Raw genomic sequence first — 20,050 nt, 5'->3', positions numbered from 1 at the left:
GCGCTACTGCCCATGTGCAGCACAGACAGCCGTTGGGACAGGACGACGGGGCCAGGGAGCCGGGCGCCCACACGGTGGAGGGGAGCGCGCGTGCGGCACTGACAGTCGGCGGTGGCGGCAGTGTGACAGAGACCTAGAGCCCGTTTTTAAACGGGCTAAGGTCAACTAGTTGATAAATAACAGCAATACATCTCGTCAGAACTGGAAGGAATCATTGTTAGAAGAAAATGGTGAGCTTCTGAGAGGAACGGACAGTGAGGTAAGTATGTAGTATTCATTTACAGCTACGTCATGTGTTTTAAAGAAAACCTGCAATGACAAAAAGTTCCCCTGGGGGGTACTCACCTCGGTAGGGGGAAGCCTCCGGATCCTATCGAGGCTTCCCCCATCCTCTTGTGTCCCACTGCGGTCTCGCTCTGGCCCTCCAAACGGCGGGGATATAAATATTTACCTTCCAGGCTCCGGCGCAGTATCGGCTCTCCGCTTGGATATGTGTGGAAATAGCCGATCGCTGTCGGGCCGCTCCTGCGTAGTAGGGCGGACCCGACGGAAATCGTCTATTTCTGCCTATCTTTGTGCTGAGAGCCGCAACAGCGCCCCCGCTGGAGCCAGGGAAGGTAAATAAATGTTGCTTGTCAGGCTTGTCGAGCCTGGATTACCGGAGACTTTAGGGGAGCCAGCACTGGACTGCCTGCAGCTACAGGGGAGGGGGAAGCCTCATTGGGACCCTGAGGCTTCCCCCTACCGAGGTGAGTACCCCCAGGGGATTTTTTTTTTGTTACAGGTTCTCTTTAAATAATTTTACTCGGTTCAGGTTCACTTTAAGCTATTTGTGGCCCCAGTTAGAGGGGGGAAGAATATACTTATGATCTGTGACATGACATGTGACATGAAGTCTTGAGTCTTTTTTTTTTTTTTTCATGGTACACCACTTTTCAGCACGAAGCTGCTGACTTGTTTGATATTGCAATAAAGTGCTGGCTGTTAGGAGTCTTGTCACATAGAAGAGACCAAGCTAAGATCTCTGTCCCAAACTGCAGTCCTGACAGTAGATGGGAAAGTGCCATATGTTGATTAGTAATACTTTGAAAAGTATACTGAGGGTTTTTTGTTCTGATTTTCTACAGCCGTTATATGAACGATGATAGAGGCAGCAGAACATCAAACATTTTCCTACAGTGGCCATTTAAAGGGAACCTGAAGTGAGAGAGATATAGATTAGGCATCCCGGGGGAGTGGTTAAGGTTTGTCTTTGCTAGAGGGGGAGGGTTCAGTGTGAGAATAGGGTTACATTTAGTGGTAATAACATTTCGGTGTCTATTACCAACATTTTGCTGTTGTCATTAGCACTACAAGAGTAGCAACTATTGCCCATTTCTGTGTGGCTTTTTTATGTTCACATTAAAATAGCATAATTTAAAGGACAACTGAAGCGGGTGTGTCATGGAGGCTGACATATTTATTTCCTCTTAAGCAATGCTAGTTGCCTGGCTGTCCTGCTGATCCTCATGCTAATACTTTTAGCCATAGACCCTAAACAAGTATATGCAGATTAGCTGTTTCTGACAGACAAGATTAGCTGCATGCTTGTTTCTGGTGATATTTAAACATTACTGCAGCCAAATAGATCAGCAGGCAGCCAGGCAACTGATATTGTTTAAAAGGAAATAAATATGGCAGCCTCCATATTCTGCTCACTTCAGTTGTTCTTGAATTGCAGTGCCTTTTCAATAGGCCCTCTGAGCTTACAGAACCCAGAAAATGAAGCGACAGGATTGTAGGAAGGAGGTGGGTACTTTTTTGCCATTTCCTCAACTCTGCTAAGATTGTGCACATGTGATTTTCGGTCCACATTTTGCGGCACAAAAATAAAGCTTTAAGTTCATCTTAAAGAGGCCTGAAACTCAGCATTTCTTCTTTGCTCTAAAAGATTACTTACAGCTTTAAACCTACTACCAGAAAAAAAAATTGTAGCAGAACAGCATTCAAACAGTTAAACACATCATTTTGTTCTGCAGTAGAAAGCTCCTTCAGCTTATGATCCGCATCCATAGAGGAGATACCATTATCTTTTGTTTACATTCCTCAGTTGTTAAGGGGCCCCATACACCTACCGATTTTCCCGTCAATATACAGCCGTTTCGATCACAGTGACCGAAACGGCTGTGAAATCGCCGCGCACACCGCTGATAGAACGATTGATTTCCGTCCGAAATTGATAGTTCCCATCGATTCCCGTCGACCCATCCGTGTGGAAGATTTTTCTCGGTCGTCGGAGCGTCGGGAGTGCGTCGTTAGCGGCGTTCGAATGCCCGACGACCGACGCAATACAGCGGTAATACATTACCTGCTCCAGCCGGCGCGAGTCCCCTGGTCTTCTTCTCCGCTTCGGGCTCCAGACCGTTTCTTCTCCGCTTCGGGCTCCAGAGCTACACAGAACTTCCTGTCCCGGCAGGAACTTTAAACAGTAGAGCGCCGCGCCCTCTACTGTTTAAACTTCCCCTGGACAGGAAGTTCAGTAGCCGGAGCGGAGAAGACAGCGGGGACTCGCGCTAGCCAGAACAGATAATATATGCGGGGGGGGGGGGGGCGGCGGCGGCTGCTCCACAGATTGTGAACGGTTTCAGGCTGAAAACGATTCACAATCTGTTTGCAGTAAAGGCAGCCATATGATCCCTCTCTGATCAGATTCGATCAGAGAGGGCTCTATCTGTTGGTCGAATCTGATGGTAAATCGACCAGTGTATGGCCACCTTTACATTCTTATCTGAGCTGAAAACCATCTCTGTGCTTCAAGCATGCACACAGTTCAGAAGAGCTTACTAGATATAAGATTTTATTATATAATTTTTAGCAGCTATGAATGAAATGCAATGGCAGCTTTCAGAACCGATAAACTGTACTTTGGGAACTATATGGGTAATAAAAAGTAGGAAAACACATTTTTATTGAATGTTATGTCATTGTTGTACTCCATTTTTGGACAGCAGGGCTAGTGCAGTCTGTACAGCACTGCCCTGACGGTCACGCCTCCTTATAGAGCAGCGGTATACGGCCAACTCCCTCTCGCTGCAACCTAGCCTGGGATTGCTGTGAGCTCCAACCACTCTGCAGAACTGTTGCCGAGCAATGTGATCTTTTCTGTGTCTACTATTGATTCATTGTGGTGGGGAAAGGAAGCAGTGGTAGAGGAATCTGGAAATTAGCCATATGCTTTAAAGAGACACTTAAAGGGATACTGTAGGTGGGTCGGGGGAAAATGAGTTGAACTTACCCAGGGCTTCTAATGGTCCCCCACAGACAACCTGTGCCCACGCAGCCACTCCCCAATGCTCCGGCCCCGCCTTTGGTTCACTTCTGGAATTTCAGACTTTAAAGTCTGAAAACCACTGCGCCTGCGTTGCCGTGTCCTGGCTTCCCCTGATGTCACCAGGAGCGCACGGCGCAGACACAGACCATACTGGGCCTGTGCAGTACGCTCCTGGTGCCATCAGCGGGAGTGAGGACACAGCAACGCAGGCGCAGTGGTTTTCAGACTTTAAAGTCTGAAATTCCAGAAGTGAACCAGAGGCGGGGCCGGAGCATTGAGGAGTGGCTGCGTGGGCACAGGATGTCTGTGGGGGACCATTAGAAGCCCTGGGTAACTTCAACTCATTTTCCCCTGACCCCTCTACAGTGTCCCTTTAAGCCATAAAAAAAAAAAAAATTAGTTTTACTCACCTGGGGCTTGTACCAGCCCCCTGCAGCAGTCCTGTACCCTCGCAGCCACTCACTAATCCTCTGGTCCCCTGCGAGTACATATGAAATCGTCGCCGGTAGACTTGGGAGCAGAATACAGCCGGTATTTGGCTGATCCTGCTTCTGCACAAGTCCGGGCCGTTTTAATTACTATCCCCCCTCCAGGCCGCCATGGATAGTGGGGGAATGAAATAATTCGGCTTCCAGCGATTGCTGGAGGCCGAATTATTGTGTGTTTTAAGCAACTTCGGCTCCGTCTTCTGACAAAGCTGACGTTACTCACTGAGCACCGCTATAGACTGATTCCCATTACAGTCTATGGTGGCGCTGGCTGCGCCCAAATCTAGCAGCGCTGAAAAGCACTGCTCCGTCCCCCGCTGCCATCTAGTTTCGTTTTTGCCGACAGGCCCGTCAGGACTGGCCACGCATAGCTTTTTCCGCATTCCCGACTGTAATTAGCGATATTACGTACAAAAATACGTGTTGCCGCATTACGAACGCATAGATATGCGGCAACGTGTATTTTTGTACGCGTTGCGCTCCGCAATAGCGCTAATTGCAGTCGGGAATGCGGAAAAAGCTACGCGTGGCCCGTCCTGACGGTCCTGTCGGCAAAAACGAAACTAGCTGGCAGCGGGGGACCAGAGGATTAGTGAGTGGCTGCGAGGGCACAGGACTGCTGCAGGGGACTGGTAGACTTTCTGACTTAAAGAGAACCCGAGGTGGGTTTGAAGAATATTATCTGCATACAGAGGCTGGATCTGCCTATACAGCCCAGCCTCTGTTGCTATCCCAAACCCCCCTAAGCTCCCCCTGCACTCTGCAATCCCTCATAAATCACAGCCACGCTGCTGACAAACAGCTCGTCAGAGCTGGCTGTGTTTATCTCTATAGTGTCAGTCTGCTGCTTTCCCCGCCTCCTGCAGAACTCCAGTCCCCGCCTGCATCCCTTCCCTCCCTGCTGATTGGAGGGAAGGGACGGGGGCAGGGACTGGAGCTATGCAGGAGGCGGGGGAGCAGCTGAGACTGACACTACAGATGTAAACACAGCCTCACAGCACGGTTGTGATTTATGAGGGATTGCAGAGTGCAGGGGGACCTTAGGGGGGTTTTGGATAGCAACAGAGGCTGGGCTGTATAGGCAGATCCAGCCTCTGTATGCAGATAACATTCTTTAAACACACCTCGGATTCTCTTTAAGGTTCACTTTAATCAATTTAGCACTTTGTTCGGCCCTTCACCATCACTGTTGGTGCAATGTATCTTCTGAGAGGTAGGTTAGTGACACCTGCTGTGCCTACATAGATCTCCCAATCAGGGGCAGTTCCTTACACAAGAGAGACTCACATCTTGAGGTTGCTTTGCATCTCTTGCGGAGATGTTCCTGGATCAAAGGCCAGGAATCCGGCTGCAGCCGAGCGGCGATCCGTGTTTTCTGCCGCCGTGGGAAAAGCCTGGTGGCGTGGGCGATGGCTGTCCTACAGCCAGGAGCAGAGGAAGGGCCATCGATCGCACATGTAAGGCCGTTCTGTAGTCTTCACACCACACAATGTATGGATTCCATAGTCTATCCCATGGGACGAGGTCTTTAAGGTAGGTTTGCTTAGTTTCTCGCCATCTTCCCTTCCGTATTGCTGGATTTACGTACAAAGGGAATAATTGATCCGTTGCGCCTGAAATATGTATGTCTTGTTCTCCATTTATTGAATGCCGCTCCGCCTCACCTTCTGAGCTTCTGGTGTTGGATATTTCATGTTATTGCTGAATATTATGCGCCTGCCCAGGAGGCCCGAATGTAATATTGCAATACAGCATCCTAAGCGTGCATGCACAGGGGATAATATGAAGTGTAATGACACATTTCTGTCTGCTGTAATGAAACTGTATTGAGAAGATAATAATCTCTTGCATTATTTACATTTAGAGGGGAACTAAAGCAACTCAGGGCCAGTGCACACTAAAAATCACTAGACGTAATCGCAAATGCTTAGCGTTTTTGAAGTGATTTTCATAATTGATTCTGTGCATGTGTCTAGCGATTTCCTATTTATGCCTAGCAAATTTGGAGCATTTTGTTGTAGTGATTTTGTAGTTCTTGTAAACTTTGATCTAGAATTGAATAGCTCTGGGCAAAAGGTGTTTTGAAAAATTCCTATGTGCAGTGCTTTTTTTTTTTTTTTTTGGAGTGATTTTCTACTTTTCCTATACTTAAAGCGGACTCAAACCAAACATTTTTTTTAATTCAAAATATTTAGTTGCACCACTCTGACACATACAAAGATAAATAAACACTCCTTTAAGCCTATAAGCATTTCAGTGTATGCTTTTCACCCTCTCTTTTTATAACTAGGGTTACACAGGTGGCAGCCATTACTTCTGAGCTCAGTACTAGGTTTTAGATCATGGTTGTGTTTGTCATCAGCTACCCTCCCTCACAAGGGCGTCGTCTATGTGAAATCTCACACAAGCTGAGACCACCTCCCCTGTGACATCATCAGTAGCAGCCTGTGTTTTGTTTTTGTATTTTTTCTCCTCCACCAGTTTGCCGGAAAAATCCCGGCAATATGAAAGGAAGGGAGGGGTTCCTCCAATAAATGTAAAATATTTTTTATTTGTCATCATGCAGCTGAAAAAACCCTGCTATTTATTATTATAATTTAGAAAATAGATTTTATTTCTGAAATCTTATATTTTTAATTTGGGTCCACTTTAATTGCATAGTTATTTGGGTTGAAAAAAATACATACAGGTAGTCCCCGACTTACGAACGACTCGCCGATACAAATGGCATGAATTCTCTGTTTCCATGGGAACAAGTTAAAAAAAATTCCAAATTGGATTTGTAGTTTTTGAGAAAATCGATTTTAAAAAAATTCAAAGAAAAAATGGCTTTTAAACTTGTATAAGCAGGTGCAGAGGGCAGAGGTGACACAGAGGGGGACACTGGAGGCACAGAGGAGGTACAGGGGGCATAGGTGGCACAATGTTCCGACTTAAGAACAGATTCAGGTTAAGAACGAATCTACAGTCCTTATCTCGTTCGTTAACCGGGGACTACCTGTATGTCCATCTAGTTCAACCAGAAAATAAAGTGCAACACTGCGGCCTCACATATCACTGCCTCCAAAATGCTGCAGGACCCACGTTTGCGCTTGGGGAAAAAATCGCATCGCTCTGGTGTGATCACTCCCACTCAAAACATTAGGCAATCGCTTTTAGAAGCACCGGGGATTTTAAAAGTGCCTCAGAAGCGCTTTTGGTGCGCACCAGCCCATACAGACATTTACCTGGTGCGATGAGATCATTAGTGCTGAATCTAATTAGGATGTTCCTAGAATGTAATATATTTATTTAGTTTTTTAGTTGCATTTGGAAATGCGATTCTTCTGCATTTCTGTTGACTTACATTATACGTGAATCGCATGTCAGTTCTGAAAAAAGGCTTACCCAGAGTTTAAATTTTATGGTGTTTTTTCTTTCTTTTTTTTTTTTTTTTAAATATCTAAATAACCTAAATGGAGATGATGGATTTGGTAGGGATGGGATGAATCCGAAATTCCTTTGAATCCGAATCCAAAAAGGTTCTCAAATATTTTGAACCTTTAAAATGGAATGAATCCGGTACATAAGAATTATGTGATCCATGCGAGAAACATAGTAATCCAAACTCATGTCCTCCTGTGCTCCCCATGTGTCTTTCTGTGCCCCCCATGTGTCTTTCTGTGCCCCCCATGTGTCTTTCTGTGCCCCCATGTGTCCTCCTATGCCCCCCATGTGTCCTTCTGTGCCCCCATGTGTCTTTCTGTGCCCCATGTGTCTTTCTGTGCCCCCCATGTGTTCTCCTGTTCCCCCATGTGTCCTCCTTTGCCCCCCCATGTGTCCTCCATGTGTCCTTCTGTGCCCCCATGTGTCCTGTGCCCGCTTGTGACCTTCTGTGCCCGCCATGTGTCCTCCTGTGCCCCCATGTGACCTTCTGTGCCCCCCATGTGTCTTTCTGTGGTCTCCTCTGTTCTGCATGTATCTTTCTCTGTCCCTAATGTGTCGTCCTCTGTCCCTATGTGTCCTCTGCTCACCTCCCCTTCCCTTCCCCTGCATAGATACAAGTAGCGGCAGCACTGGCTCACCTAATCCATTGGCTCCAGTGGTGATCAGATACTTCTCTTCTCCCTCACTGTTCCCCTTAGTGCCGGCTTCTGCTAATGACTCGATCAGCAGAAGCCGGCACTAGGGTTACAGTGACGGAGATGAGACGGGGGAGCGGAGGAGGTGCGGGGATGCAATGATAAGATTCTTCTGGTTCAAATTGCAGAAATGAAGTTGGGGTTCAAATCCTCAAATCTTTCCCAAGATTCCACACATTCGTCATCCCACCACTAGTTTTTAGCTATTTTGAGGATGATGTGAATAACATTGTATGTTCTCTCTGTGATCCCGCAGGATGGAGCCAGTTGGCCGCCATGCATTGCGTCATGCTGCCCGACCTCTTGGGCCTGGAGAAGTTCAGACCGCCTCTCCTGGAGATGTTGGCACGGCGGTGGCAGGACCGATGTCTAGAGGTGAGATAAGCTCTTACTGTACAGAACCGAGCTGTCCAGCCAATACTCAGTAGGGACACTCAGTGAGTTGCTAATCATTGTGAGTTGATGCAAATGTTATGGTCGTTTTATGCAGAGTTATGCAGCTTTGAAAATGGTTTATCAAATGCAGCATCAACTTGGATTTATTAGCTTGTCATTTACAGTCTATACAGCCTGACTATGGGAGGCTTTAGCGCTAGGTCACACTCTGCGCTTGGAGCCTCACTTGCCCGCCAAGGCGTGATTCAGCGCAATTTTCTCTTGTGATTCCCCTTCCATAGAAGAAGAATCAGCATGCAGCGCGTTTGTGATTGATGGAAATCAGTGCTGTGTGAATGTATCCATAGTGATACATTAGTATTAGCACGTTGCTGATCGCCGGTGGTCAGCAGAGCGCTGAAAAATCGCCAAGTGTGAATCAGCCCTTAGAGCGCATGTTCTGTAAACACGGAGCAATAAAATATCGTATGATAAATACGTGCGGAGCCTTTCAGAACAATCCGTGGCTCCAGAGGTGTGGCTTCTGTGTTGATCTTTTAAGAATAACCAGACATGGTTATCAGCATATCGGTGATCTGATACTTTTACTTAAAGCGGACCTGAACTCAGAAATTCCTCTCTGCTCTAAAAGATACGCAACAGCATAATAAACTTTCAAGAAAAATATTTCTTTGATACAGCTGATATAAATCTTGCAATAAATATGCTGTGTGTCTACTTCCTGCTTTCATGTAAGCAGACATAGAGTTAACATCCTGTGTTTACAAATTAGCTGCTCTGCCGTGGCAGCCAGCTGGTGTAGCTGAGAGATCAATTTAATCTAGTCACAGATGAGGGGGAATTAGACAGGCTAAACTCTCTGAATACATACAGGGTGCATTTCTCTGTTTTCCTTCTGTCCTGTACAAGAGTTCAGATCCACTTTAACATATTAAAAACATTGCATGGTATGTTTTGCTTTATAGATAATTCATAGATTGAGCATTTATTCTCTGGCAGCCAGCGGTTCAGTGAAAATTATTTTATTTTAGGCTCTTTGATTCCAGGTTTGCTAGACTGCCAGCAGTCCAACTTCCAAGGGCTGTTTCTGTGGCTTCACTGTAAAGGGATTACACTCAAAATTAAATGTTTGCTCTAATTTGTTTTACACGAATACAAAACACTATAACTGAAGCAAACTGATAAAATTGCTGCTGGCAGGGCCAGATTTACCATAAGGCACTGTAGGCACGTGCTTAGAGGCGCCTGATGATGGAAAGGCGGCTCACTCCCCTCCCCTAGTGCCTCCCTCCTTCCCGCCTTCCCTATGCAGAGTCCAGAGCAGAGAGTAAATGAGAGGTTAATCACCCTGCTCTCAGCATTCCACTGATAAGATCTCCCTTCAGTCGGGGCATCTCTAGCTACTTAATACTGAGGGTACCTCTGGCTACCTAAAGCTAAGGGACACCTGTAGCTACTGTATGATGGACAAGGTAACTAAAGGTGTCCACTAATGGTCCAATTTCTAGTAAAAAATTGTTAGAGCGATCAGAAATTCTGATCAGATTGGTTGTAAATAATTTCAGTTGATGGGCACAATAGATTATGAACAATGATAAAAATAGTCGTTCGATTGGACTCGGTCAAACCAAAATTCGGATTTTTTTGTTGGTTTTCTTCCGATCAGAATTTCTGATCGCTCTAACACTTTTTCACTTGAAGTTGGACCGTTAGTGGCCACCTTAAGTGAGAAGTCACAGCTGGGCCAGCCTGCACATTTGTGGTGCGGTTCGGGCGTATGTTTGTAAGTTCATGGAGAGCAAAGTGTAGGGTGCCAAGACATCAGTGCCTATAGGCTCCTGTGATGTAAATCCTGGCCTGGCTGCTGGACAAATTGATTAGTGAGCAAATAAAGGAGAGAAAGTTATCTCTTTTCACCTCTGGATACAGCAGGAACTTTTCTGCCTTGTTTAGACTTTTTATTACGCTTCTAAAACAATCTTAACACTGGCCAGCAAAGGCAAGCTGATTAATTAGCAGCTAAATGAGATAAACATCTTGAGGTCTAACCCTTCCAGTACCATGAAAAATAGCGGGATCGTTTTAGCTGTTGATTTTATGCTGTGTTTAATGCATTTAGACCATAGATGAAAGTTTAGTATAATACCACTGAAAGGAAACCAGAGATGTTTAAATAAGCAGCTATTATACTTGGCTGGGGCAGTGCGCTCCTTGGCTGTTCTTCTGGGCCCCTCCGCTGTGTACCGTGGTCTATAGCTCAGTTGCGGCCAGTCATGGTTCCCCTTGCATGCTTGACCCAGCCACCCCTAGCTGTGATGCGTTTCCATCACCAGTAGCATTCTGCACATGTGCAGCTACCGGCCCAGGCCTTGGGAGCGCAACATTGGTACGCACACAGCCGGGCCACCACGACTGACCTCTACTGAGATATATACAGGGGGACACAGCAGTAGAATGGAGGCGCCCTGGAGGGTGGCGATGGAGCCTGCGACTGACATGGAGCTGGAGGAAGCCCCAGGTAAGTATAAACATCGCTTATTTAAACACCTCTGGTACACTTTAAAGTGGACCTGAACTCAGAACCTTCTCCTGCGCTAAAAGATACGCAACAGCATAGTAGCCTTTAACCACTTAAGTCCACAGGGTTGAAATTTTTTTACATCCGAGCAATTTTCACCTCCCATTCATTTGCCAATAACTTTATCACTACTCATCACAATGAATTGATCTATATCTTGTTTTTTCCGCCACCAATTAGGCTTTCTGTGGGTGGTACATTTTGCTAAGAGCCACTTTACTGTAAATGCATTTTAACAGGAAGAATAAGAAAAAAACGGAAAAAAATTCATTAATTCTCAGTTTTCAGCCATTATAGTGTTAAAATAATACATGCCTCCATAATTAAAACTCACGTATTGTATTTGCCCATATGTCCCGGTTATTACACCGTTAAAATTATGTCCCTATCACAATGTATGGCGACAATATTTTATTTGGAAATAAAGGTGCATTTTTTCAATTTGCGTCCATCACTATTTAGAAGCCCATAATTTATTAAATCATATTGATATACTCCTTTGACATGCATATTTAAAAAGTTCAGACCCTTAGGTAACTATTTATGTTTTGTTTTTTGTTTTTTTTATTATTGTAATTTTTTTAATTTTTTTTATTTAAACTTGTATGTGGGTATTTTTTGGTGTGGGAGGTAAACAGGGAATTGTAAATGTTTGTAAATGTATTTTATTCAGTGTAAAGTGTTTTTGGTGTAGTTAGCTATTTGTGCCACAAGATGGCCACAATCAAAAAGTCCTGGGAGCGAGCGATCTCGCTCCCAGGCAGAAGAAAGGAGACCAGCGCTCAGAAAAGCCGCAGCGTCTGAAGAGACGCTGTCGGCTTTTCTCCGGGGGGCCCGATCAGCGAAAGGGATTTATAATCCCTTTCACTGATCGGTGGGCTAGCGGCCAGCAGCGGGGGCGCGCATGGGGGGGGGGCGCGGGAGCGCGCGCGACCCGCGGGAGTGCGCGCAGCCTGACTGGACGAAAATTTTCGTCCAGTTAGGCTTAAGTGGTTAAAGTGGATCCGAGATAAACTTTTACTCATTGCATAATTGTGTTCCTTTCATATAGTTTATAGGGCATTCCTCAAGCCAAATACTTTGTTTTGTTTTAATATTCTAATTCCCTATAAACTAAACACGCCTCGCCCACAGCTCCTTTTGTACCTTGACACTGTACCAAGGGCTTATGGGAGCTCAGTCTGGGCAGGAGGAGGTGGAGGTGTTACTAGCCTAGATTTCAGAGGCAGGAGGGAGGAGGAGAGGGGACTGAATTACACACAGGCAAGCTGATGGCATCTCCAGCTCTCAGCCTGTGACAACGTGACAAACAGAACATGGCTACCCTCATTGTATCACAGGAATAAATAATCATCAACTTTTGAAGCGGTTTGCAGCTAGATTTGCTGTGTAAACTATCTAAACTTTAGATAAGATATATAGACAAGTTACTTGTTATAGTTTTTCATCTTGGATCCGCTTTAAAGAAAACATTTCTCTGTTAGTCTAGACATTAGCATTGGGTACAGAGAACTGTATACTTTTACATGCTGTTCTTTCTAGCGCAATTTGCATTCTGATGGTCTCTGAGTCTGTAGTCCTGAGGCAGCCCTGTGATTGGCTGGAAGGAGCTTCCTGCTCAGGAGCCTTGGAAGGCTTAAGCTTGCGTTAGACCTTCCGTTGCCACGACACATACATCACCTTAATTGCGCTTGTTAAAAGTACAAAAACTTTAATTAAAACTTACGTCCTCCTAGATTACTGCAGAGAACGGCTCTCAGTATTCCTTAAAACATAATTCACGCTCTACGAGTCGATATCGGCTGACTTGCCAAATTGAACTTCCTTGGATCAGCTAGATCTTTACTGACAGACATTTCTATTCAGGTGCGTTCTCCTTTATGGCAATATGTGGTGATGATCGCCAATATCAAAGAAAACTGGACAAGAAACATTTAACTAGAACAGAATCCGCCTGATTTAGGAGGTTAAGATGTCGGTAATACCTCTATGTGGCTGTGCTTGGTGGCCTGAGTGCTGTTGCATGCTGGCTGATGGTGAGCAGATATGGAGATTCCGTGGAACTCTGTGGCCTTCTGCACATTGTGCCTGGCATTATTGAAATATGTAGGGTAGTATTTTTGGAAAGGCAGCATAGTCTCAGGAATAGGGTGACTGCACATGGAAAGGGGGGGGGGGGGGGGGGGGTGTTAAAAAAAAAAAAAAAGAGGAAATTATCCACATTCAAAGGGTGTGCTGACAGAGATTTATTCAAAAAATCATCAGTATGCACATAATGAATTTCACTTTAGAGGATGCTTACTCATAGGGAGCTAACGCATTTCACATCACAGGATGCTTACTACAGCAAAGTCCCCATCATGCGGGCCTCACCTGAAAGCAGGCAACCAGCATGCTTGAGGGTATATCTGGGACTGTGCTTTTTTCTTTGGGGGGGGGGGGGGGATTTCATTGAATAAAATACTCACCTAGCCTCCAGCACCGTGTTCTAGCCTTCCTGTAGCTCCTAGCGGCTTTCCGGCATCTGTGCACGGCTCCCGGCGTGTCAGGTGACCCGCCAGGAGCCGTACACAGAGGCCACGGAAAAGCCACTCGGAGCTACAGGAAGGTTAGAAGACATTGCTGGAGGCTAGGTGAGTATTTTATGCTGCACAGGAACTGGGAAGGTTGGTGCTTTTTCAGCCAGGTGCTCAAGGGAACCGGAAAAGCACATGTATCAGGTGATCCCTGCCGGTTCCAGATACCTGGGGTCTTTGTTGTAATAGGGAACCTATGAGTAAACCTCTTCTGATGTGAAACGCGTTAGTGCATCTTTTATGTGCACACTGTTGAGTGAGCATATCCCTCGAGTGTGGGTCTTTTCGTCGGTTCTTTGACATTGATAAAAAAATGGAAAATTACTTGAGGATCAATGTTATACTCACAAATATGGATTGCAGAGTGTAGGCAACCACTAGTAGAACTTGAGAGGGTGGTGGAACAAGCCTGTCCTCACTCAGGCTAAAAAGCTGACAGGAAAAAGGTGATCACACCCATCCACCAGGTGGATAAATAAATATTCAGAAATTACAGAGGCGCCAATGCAGGATAAAATGTGTTAAAATAATATAAAATCGGGGGTATCGGTGGACTTACCTCCCCAAAGAAGACAGAACGCCCGCTTCCTCAGGCAAGATGCAATAAAGAGCAACTGTAAAATGTCAAAAGCGTGTACAGCGCCTCTGTGGAAGCGGGCGTTAGACCCGTGAAATGTGTTGCTGAATTGTTGGAGTAAGAATAAATGGTATTTTTATGATACACTACTGTTATGTCTTCTTTAGGGAGGTAATTCCACCAATACCCCCCATTTTGTATTATTTTAACGCATTTTATCCTGCATTGGCGCTTTTGTAATTTCTGAGTTTTGTACTATGGAAGACAGGTGGCCATATATAGAAAAGGGGGGCTGCAGATCTGGAGCAAAACGTGGAAGAGGAGAACTGCTGTTCAAGGGAGTTGTACATAAAAGAGAGGGCTGCAGTACATGGATGTTACACATGGAAGAGGGGGCTGCACATTTTATATGAGGCGAGCTGCTGAGCGTAGAAGGGGAGACTCAAGAACGTTGGCCTTGAGGCAGGAAAAGTATACAAGAAATTCCCAGTTATCCTGAACTCGGGCAACCGGAAGTCTGAAATAACCAGCATGCCTTAGGGGGATAGGTTATGCAGGACATACAGTGGTTTGCAAAAGTATTCGGCCCTCTTGAAGTTTTCCACATTCTGTCACATTACTGCCACAAACATGAATCAATTTTATTGGAATTTCACATGAAAGACCAACACAAAGTGGTGTACATGTGAGAAGTGGAATGAAAATCATACATCATTCCAAACATTGAAAAAAACGACATCATCAAAGTGGGGTGTGCGTAATTATTCGGCCCCCTGAGTCAATACTTTGTAGAACCACCTTTTGCTTCAATTACAGCTGCCAGTCTTTTAGGGTATGTCTCTACCAGCTTTGCACATCTAGAGGCTGAAATCCTTGCCCATTCTTATTTGCAAAACAGCTCCAGCTCAGTCAGATTAGATGGACAGCGTTTGTGAACAACAGTATTCAGATCTTGCCACAGATTCTCGATTGGATTTAGATCTGGACTTTGACTGGGCCATTCTAACACATAGATATGTTTTGTTTTAAACTATTCCATTGTTGCCCTGACTTTACAGGGAGTGCAGAATTATTAGGCAAGTTGTATTTTTGAGGAATAATTTTATTATTGAACAACAACCATGTTCTCAATGAACCCAAAAACTCATTAATATCAAAGCTGAATATTTTTGAAAGTAGTTTTTAGTATGTTTTTAGTTTTAGCTATTTTAGGGGGATATCTGTGTGTGCAGGTGACTATTACTGTGTATAATTATTAGGCAACTTAACAAAAAACAAATATATACCCATTTCAATTATTTATTTTTACCAGTGAAACCAATATAACATCTCAACATTCACAAATATACATTTCTGACATTCAAAAACAAAACAAAAACAAATCAGTGACCAATATAGCCACCTTTCTTTGCAAGGACACTCACTCAAAAGCCCGACATCCATGGAATCTGTCAGTGTTTTGATCTGTTCACCATCAACATTGTGTGCAGCAGCAACCACAGCCTCCCAGACACTGTTCAGAGAGGTGTACTGTTTTCCCTTCTTGTAAATCTCACATTTTATGATGGACCACAGGTTCTCAATGGGGTTCAGATCTGGTGAACAAGGAGGCCATGTCAGGGATGCAGACTTCTTCCTGTACCACTGCTTGAAGAAGGTGTCTTCCAGAAACTGGCAGTAGGACTGGGAGTTGAGCTTGACTCCATCCTCAACCCGAAAAGGCCCGACAAGCTCATCTTTGATGATACCAGCCCAAACCAGTACTCCACCTCCACCATGCTGGCGTCTTGAGTCGGACTGGAGCTCTCTGCCCTTTACCAATCCAGCCACGGGCCCATCCATCTGGCCCATCAAGAATCACTCTCATTTCATCAGTCCATGAAACCTTAGAAAGATCAGTCTTGAGATATTTCTTGGCCCAGTCTTGACGTTTCAGCTTGTGTGTCTTGTTCAGTGGTGGTCGTCTTTTAGCCTTTCTTACCTTAGCCATGTCTCTGAGTATTGCACACCTTGTGCTTTTGGGCACTCCAGTGATGTTGCAGGTCTGAAATATGGCCAAACTGGTGGCAAGTGGCATCTTGGCAGCTGCACGCTTGACTTTTCTCAGTTCATGGGCAATTATTTTGCGCCTTGGTTTTTCCACAAGGTTCTTGCGACCCTGTTGACTATTTTGAATGAAACGCTTGATTTGTCGATGATCACGCTTCAAAAGCTTTGCAATTTTAAGAGCGCTGCATCCCTCTGCAAGATATCTCACTATTTTTTACTTTTCTGAGCCTGTCAAGTCCTTCTTTTGACCCATTTTGCCAAAGGAAAGGAAGTTGCCTAATAATTATGCACACCTGATATAGGGTGTTGATGTCATTAGACCACACCCCTTCTCATTACAGAGATGCACATCACCTAATATGCTTAATTGGTAGTAGGCTTTCGAGCCTATACATCTTGGAGTAAGACAACATGCATAAAGAGGATGATGTGGTCAAAATACTAATTTGCCTAATAATTCTGCACTCCCTGTATGTTTAGGGTCATTGTCCTGCTGGAAGGTGAACCTCCACCCCAGTCTCAAGTCTTTTGCAGACTCCAAGAGGTTTTCTTCCTAGTTTGCCCTGCATTTGGCTTCATCCATTTTCCCATCAACTCTGACCAGCTTCCCCGTTTGAATCCCCCACCATGGGTGACTTCTGAAGTATTCGGGAGATGGGCGACTCCATACTGCACATGCGGAAGTGCGAGACAGCACTTGGGCTCCCGAAGACTTTCCGAAGCCTCTTTTGGCGGCGGAGTGATCAGTATTTGACCAAATTGGTTGAGTACTGCTACTGGGGGGCCATCACTGGAACGGGGACCAAGAGAGGAGCGAGAAGGTTCTATAGGACCCAGAGCCTTCCCTCTCATTATCTGGCTGATTTTTTTTTTTTTTTTTTATATCGAGTCCGATTGACTTTATATGACATCTGAAGTAAGAAGGATATGTAGGCTGCTGTATTTATTTCCATTTAAAGGGGACCTGTGGAGTGGGTTTGAAAATAAAAACGGACACTTATCTGGGGCTTCTACCTGCCACCTGCAGCTGTAATGTCCCACGCTGTCCTCCAACGATACGCCGATCCCCGCCATCGGTCCCAGTCTAATTCCACACCTATTCCAACTGCGGCTGTGCAGCCGTGGCCTACCGCGCGCGCTCCCGAGAGCATCATCGGGAGCTTTTTGCGCAGGCGCAGTACAAGAAAACTTCATTTTGCGCCTGTGCAGTTAGCTCCCGATGACGTGGGCGGCAGCGAGTACTATTCGTCTTGTTAGACTAATATCAGACTGGGACCGGTGGGGATCCGAGGATCGTAGAAGGACGACGCGGGACATGCCCACTGCAGGGGGCCGGTAGAAGCCCCAGGTAAGTGTCCGTTTTTCTTTTCCACCCCTCCCCCGAACCCCTTTAAGCAATACCAGTTGCCTGGCTATCCTGCTGATCCTCTGCCTCTAATACTTTTAGCCGTAGACAGCGAATAAGCATGCAGCAGATCAGGTCTTTCTGACATTATTGTCAGATCTAACAAGACTAGCTGCATGTTTGTGTGCATGCTTGTTTCTGGTGTGATTCAGACACTACTGCAGCCAAACAGATCAGCAGGGTTACCAGGCAACTGGTATTGTTTAAACGGATATAAGTATGGCAGCCTTCTCCCTTCAGGTTTACTTTTTAAACTAGAAATTTCCGTTCATGCATTAGTGGCTTTTCATACAGTCTGCGTTCTTATAAAAGCCCCTTGCCAGTGGAGCGCTATCAAATAAACAAGCGGACAGTCCGCACATCACACCTAGGCTGTCGCCGTGGCAAAACACTAGCCTGCCTGCTGATGTGAAGCCAGAGACGAGTATCTGACAGATGGAATCCAGGCCACTTGATAGCTTAATTGGAAATCAAGTCCTCGCTATCTTGTGGGAACGCCGCCATGTGCCAAAACAAAATGATGTTGTTCTGCAGCGCAAGACAAATCATTTTTAATTGGTTCATTGAGAACATCCACAGTCTGTCTGCCTTCGTTTTTTTTCCCCTCCCTTCCTTTGCCGTCGATTTCGCAATTGCAGCAGATTGTTGAAAATCATTTTCCCCGCTAGATCCATGCAGCTGTATTTTTTGTATGTGATGACGAGAAGTGACAGTTTCAATTGTAGAACTTAGATTGCCGGGGCTAAAGCGACGGCTGCAGCTGGAGAATGGCGTTATACGGGAGTGACGGCGAGAGGGACATTACGCTGCACATCATCACCGTGACTCCGCTTTATCCAACAATACTATTATGATTTTCTTCTTCTTTTTTTTTTTTTTTTTGCACTTATGTATTTGGAACCTGAGTGTGGCGAGTGGCGTTTAACCACTTCAGCCTTCAGTATCGTTTCACTTTATGCATCCAAGCAACTTTCACCTCCCATTCATTCGCCAATAAGTTTATCACTACTTCTCACAGGGAAATGATCTATATCTTGTTTTTTTTCTGCCACCAAAAGAATTCTTAGCAAAAGGTACCTATTTCTTTGGGTGGTACCTTTTGCTAAGAATTATTTTATTATAAAGCCATTTTAACAGAAAGATTAAGGGAATAAAATGGAAAAATTCATTATTTCTCAGTTTTCGGCCATTATAGTTTTAAAATAATACATACTACTGTAATTAAAACCCATTATATTTTATTCTCCCATTTGTCCCGATTATTGCATTATTTAACCTCCCTGGCGTTCAATTTCCCCAGGATTTCTGTGCAAAAGTGATGAAATTAATTTTTATAACTTTTTTTTTCCCTTTAACTTGCCAAAATGTGTCAAGCAAGGGTCTAGTATACAGTGCGGGAGAGTATTGATGTGTATGCACGTTTATACTGCTCACAGCATGTTTTGTATAGACGGATAATCTGTCAATACCGCTAGGGAAGTTTTAAATTATGTCCCTATCACAATGTATATATCCGTCCAGATAGAATTGGTTAAAGAGAAACTCCAACCTAGAATTTAACTTTATCCCAATCAGTAGCTGATACCCCCTTTTACATGAGAAATATAATGCTTTTTCACAAACAGACCATCAGGGGGCGCTGTATGACTGATATTGTGGTGAAACCCCTCCCACAAGAAGCTCTGAGTACCGCGGTACTTTTGGCAGTTCGTTACAATGTAACAAGGTTCACAGACAGGAATTAGCTGTTTACAGCTGTCTCTAACAGCCAAAACAGCTAGCAGCAGCTACATAACCTGCCCACAGTAAAAATGTCACCATGTGATACATGTCATAATGTAAATCTGGGAGAGGAAAGATTTTACAATGAGCAAACACTGACTAAATCATTTATACAGAATTATGGTAAAAAGGAAGCACTTTTTTTTACTACATTATTTTCACTGGAGTTCCTCTTTAAAGGAAACCTTTGCTCAAAGGACAACTAAAGTGAGAGGGATATGGAGGTAACCATATTTATTTCCTTTTAAACAATACTAGTTGCCTGGCAGCCCTGCTGATCTATTTGGCTGCAGTGGTTTCTGAATAACACCAGAGACAATCCTGTAGCTAATGCTGTCATATCTGACAACAGTGTCAGAAACACCTGATCTACTGCATGCTTGTTTAGGGGCTGTGGCTAAAAGTATTAACCTGCCTGGCATTCTGATTCCCGCTGCCCTGTATCGCGGCGGATTGGCGGCGATCAGGTAGGACACGCAGCAAGCATAGTGCTTGGTGGGCGTTTAAAAAAAAATTATTCAAATCGGCCCAGCGGGGCCTGAGCGGTGACATCTGGCATCTCTGGACGAGCCTAGCTCACCCAGAACGCCAGGGAGGTTAAAGGAAAAGGATCAGCAGGGCTGCCAGGGAACTGGTATAAGGAAATAAATATGGCAGCCTCCCAGTGGCATAACTACAATTAATGGGTCCTCCCCAGCGAAACTTTGATCTCCCCAAATGTTACACCCCTTCCCTTGCCTCCTCTTGGTGCCCTTCACAGCACTGGGA

General features: G+C 45.0%; 1 protein-coding gene across 4 annotated transcripts in view; it reads left to right on the top strand.

Annotated features, from left to right (window-relative positions):
* WDR7 (WD repeat domain 7) overlaps nucleotides 1–20,050 on the top strand; it is a 516,060-nt gene that overhangs the window by 185,490 nt on the left and 310,520 nt on the right. For all 4 annotated transcript variants that reach the window (XM_068251301.1, XM_068251300.1, XM_068251299.1 and 1 more), the window contains one exon: nucleotides 8,176–8,294. In XM_068251301.1, coding sequence (XP_068107402.1) covers nucleotides 8,176–8,294 — 119 coding nt within the window. The remainder of the gene's footprint in view (nucleotides 1–8,175; nucleotides 8,295–20,050) is intronic.

The sequence above is a fragment of the Hyperolius riggenbachi genome, chromosome 1 (assembly GCF_040937935.1).
Source record: "Hyperolius riggenbachi isolate aHypRig1 chromosome 1, aHypRig1.pri, whole genome shotgun sequence".
Lineage (NCBI taxonomy): Eukaryota > Metazoa > Chordata > Amphibia > Anura > Hyperoliidae > Hyperolius > Hyperolius riggenbachi.
The sequence above is the reverse complement of the archived record's forward strand: the minus strand, read 5'-3'. Positions and strand labels throughout refer to the sequence as shown.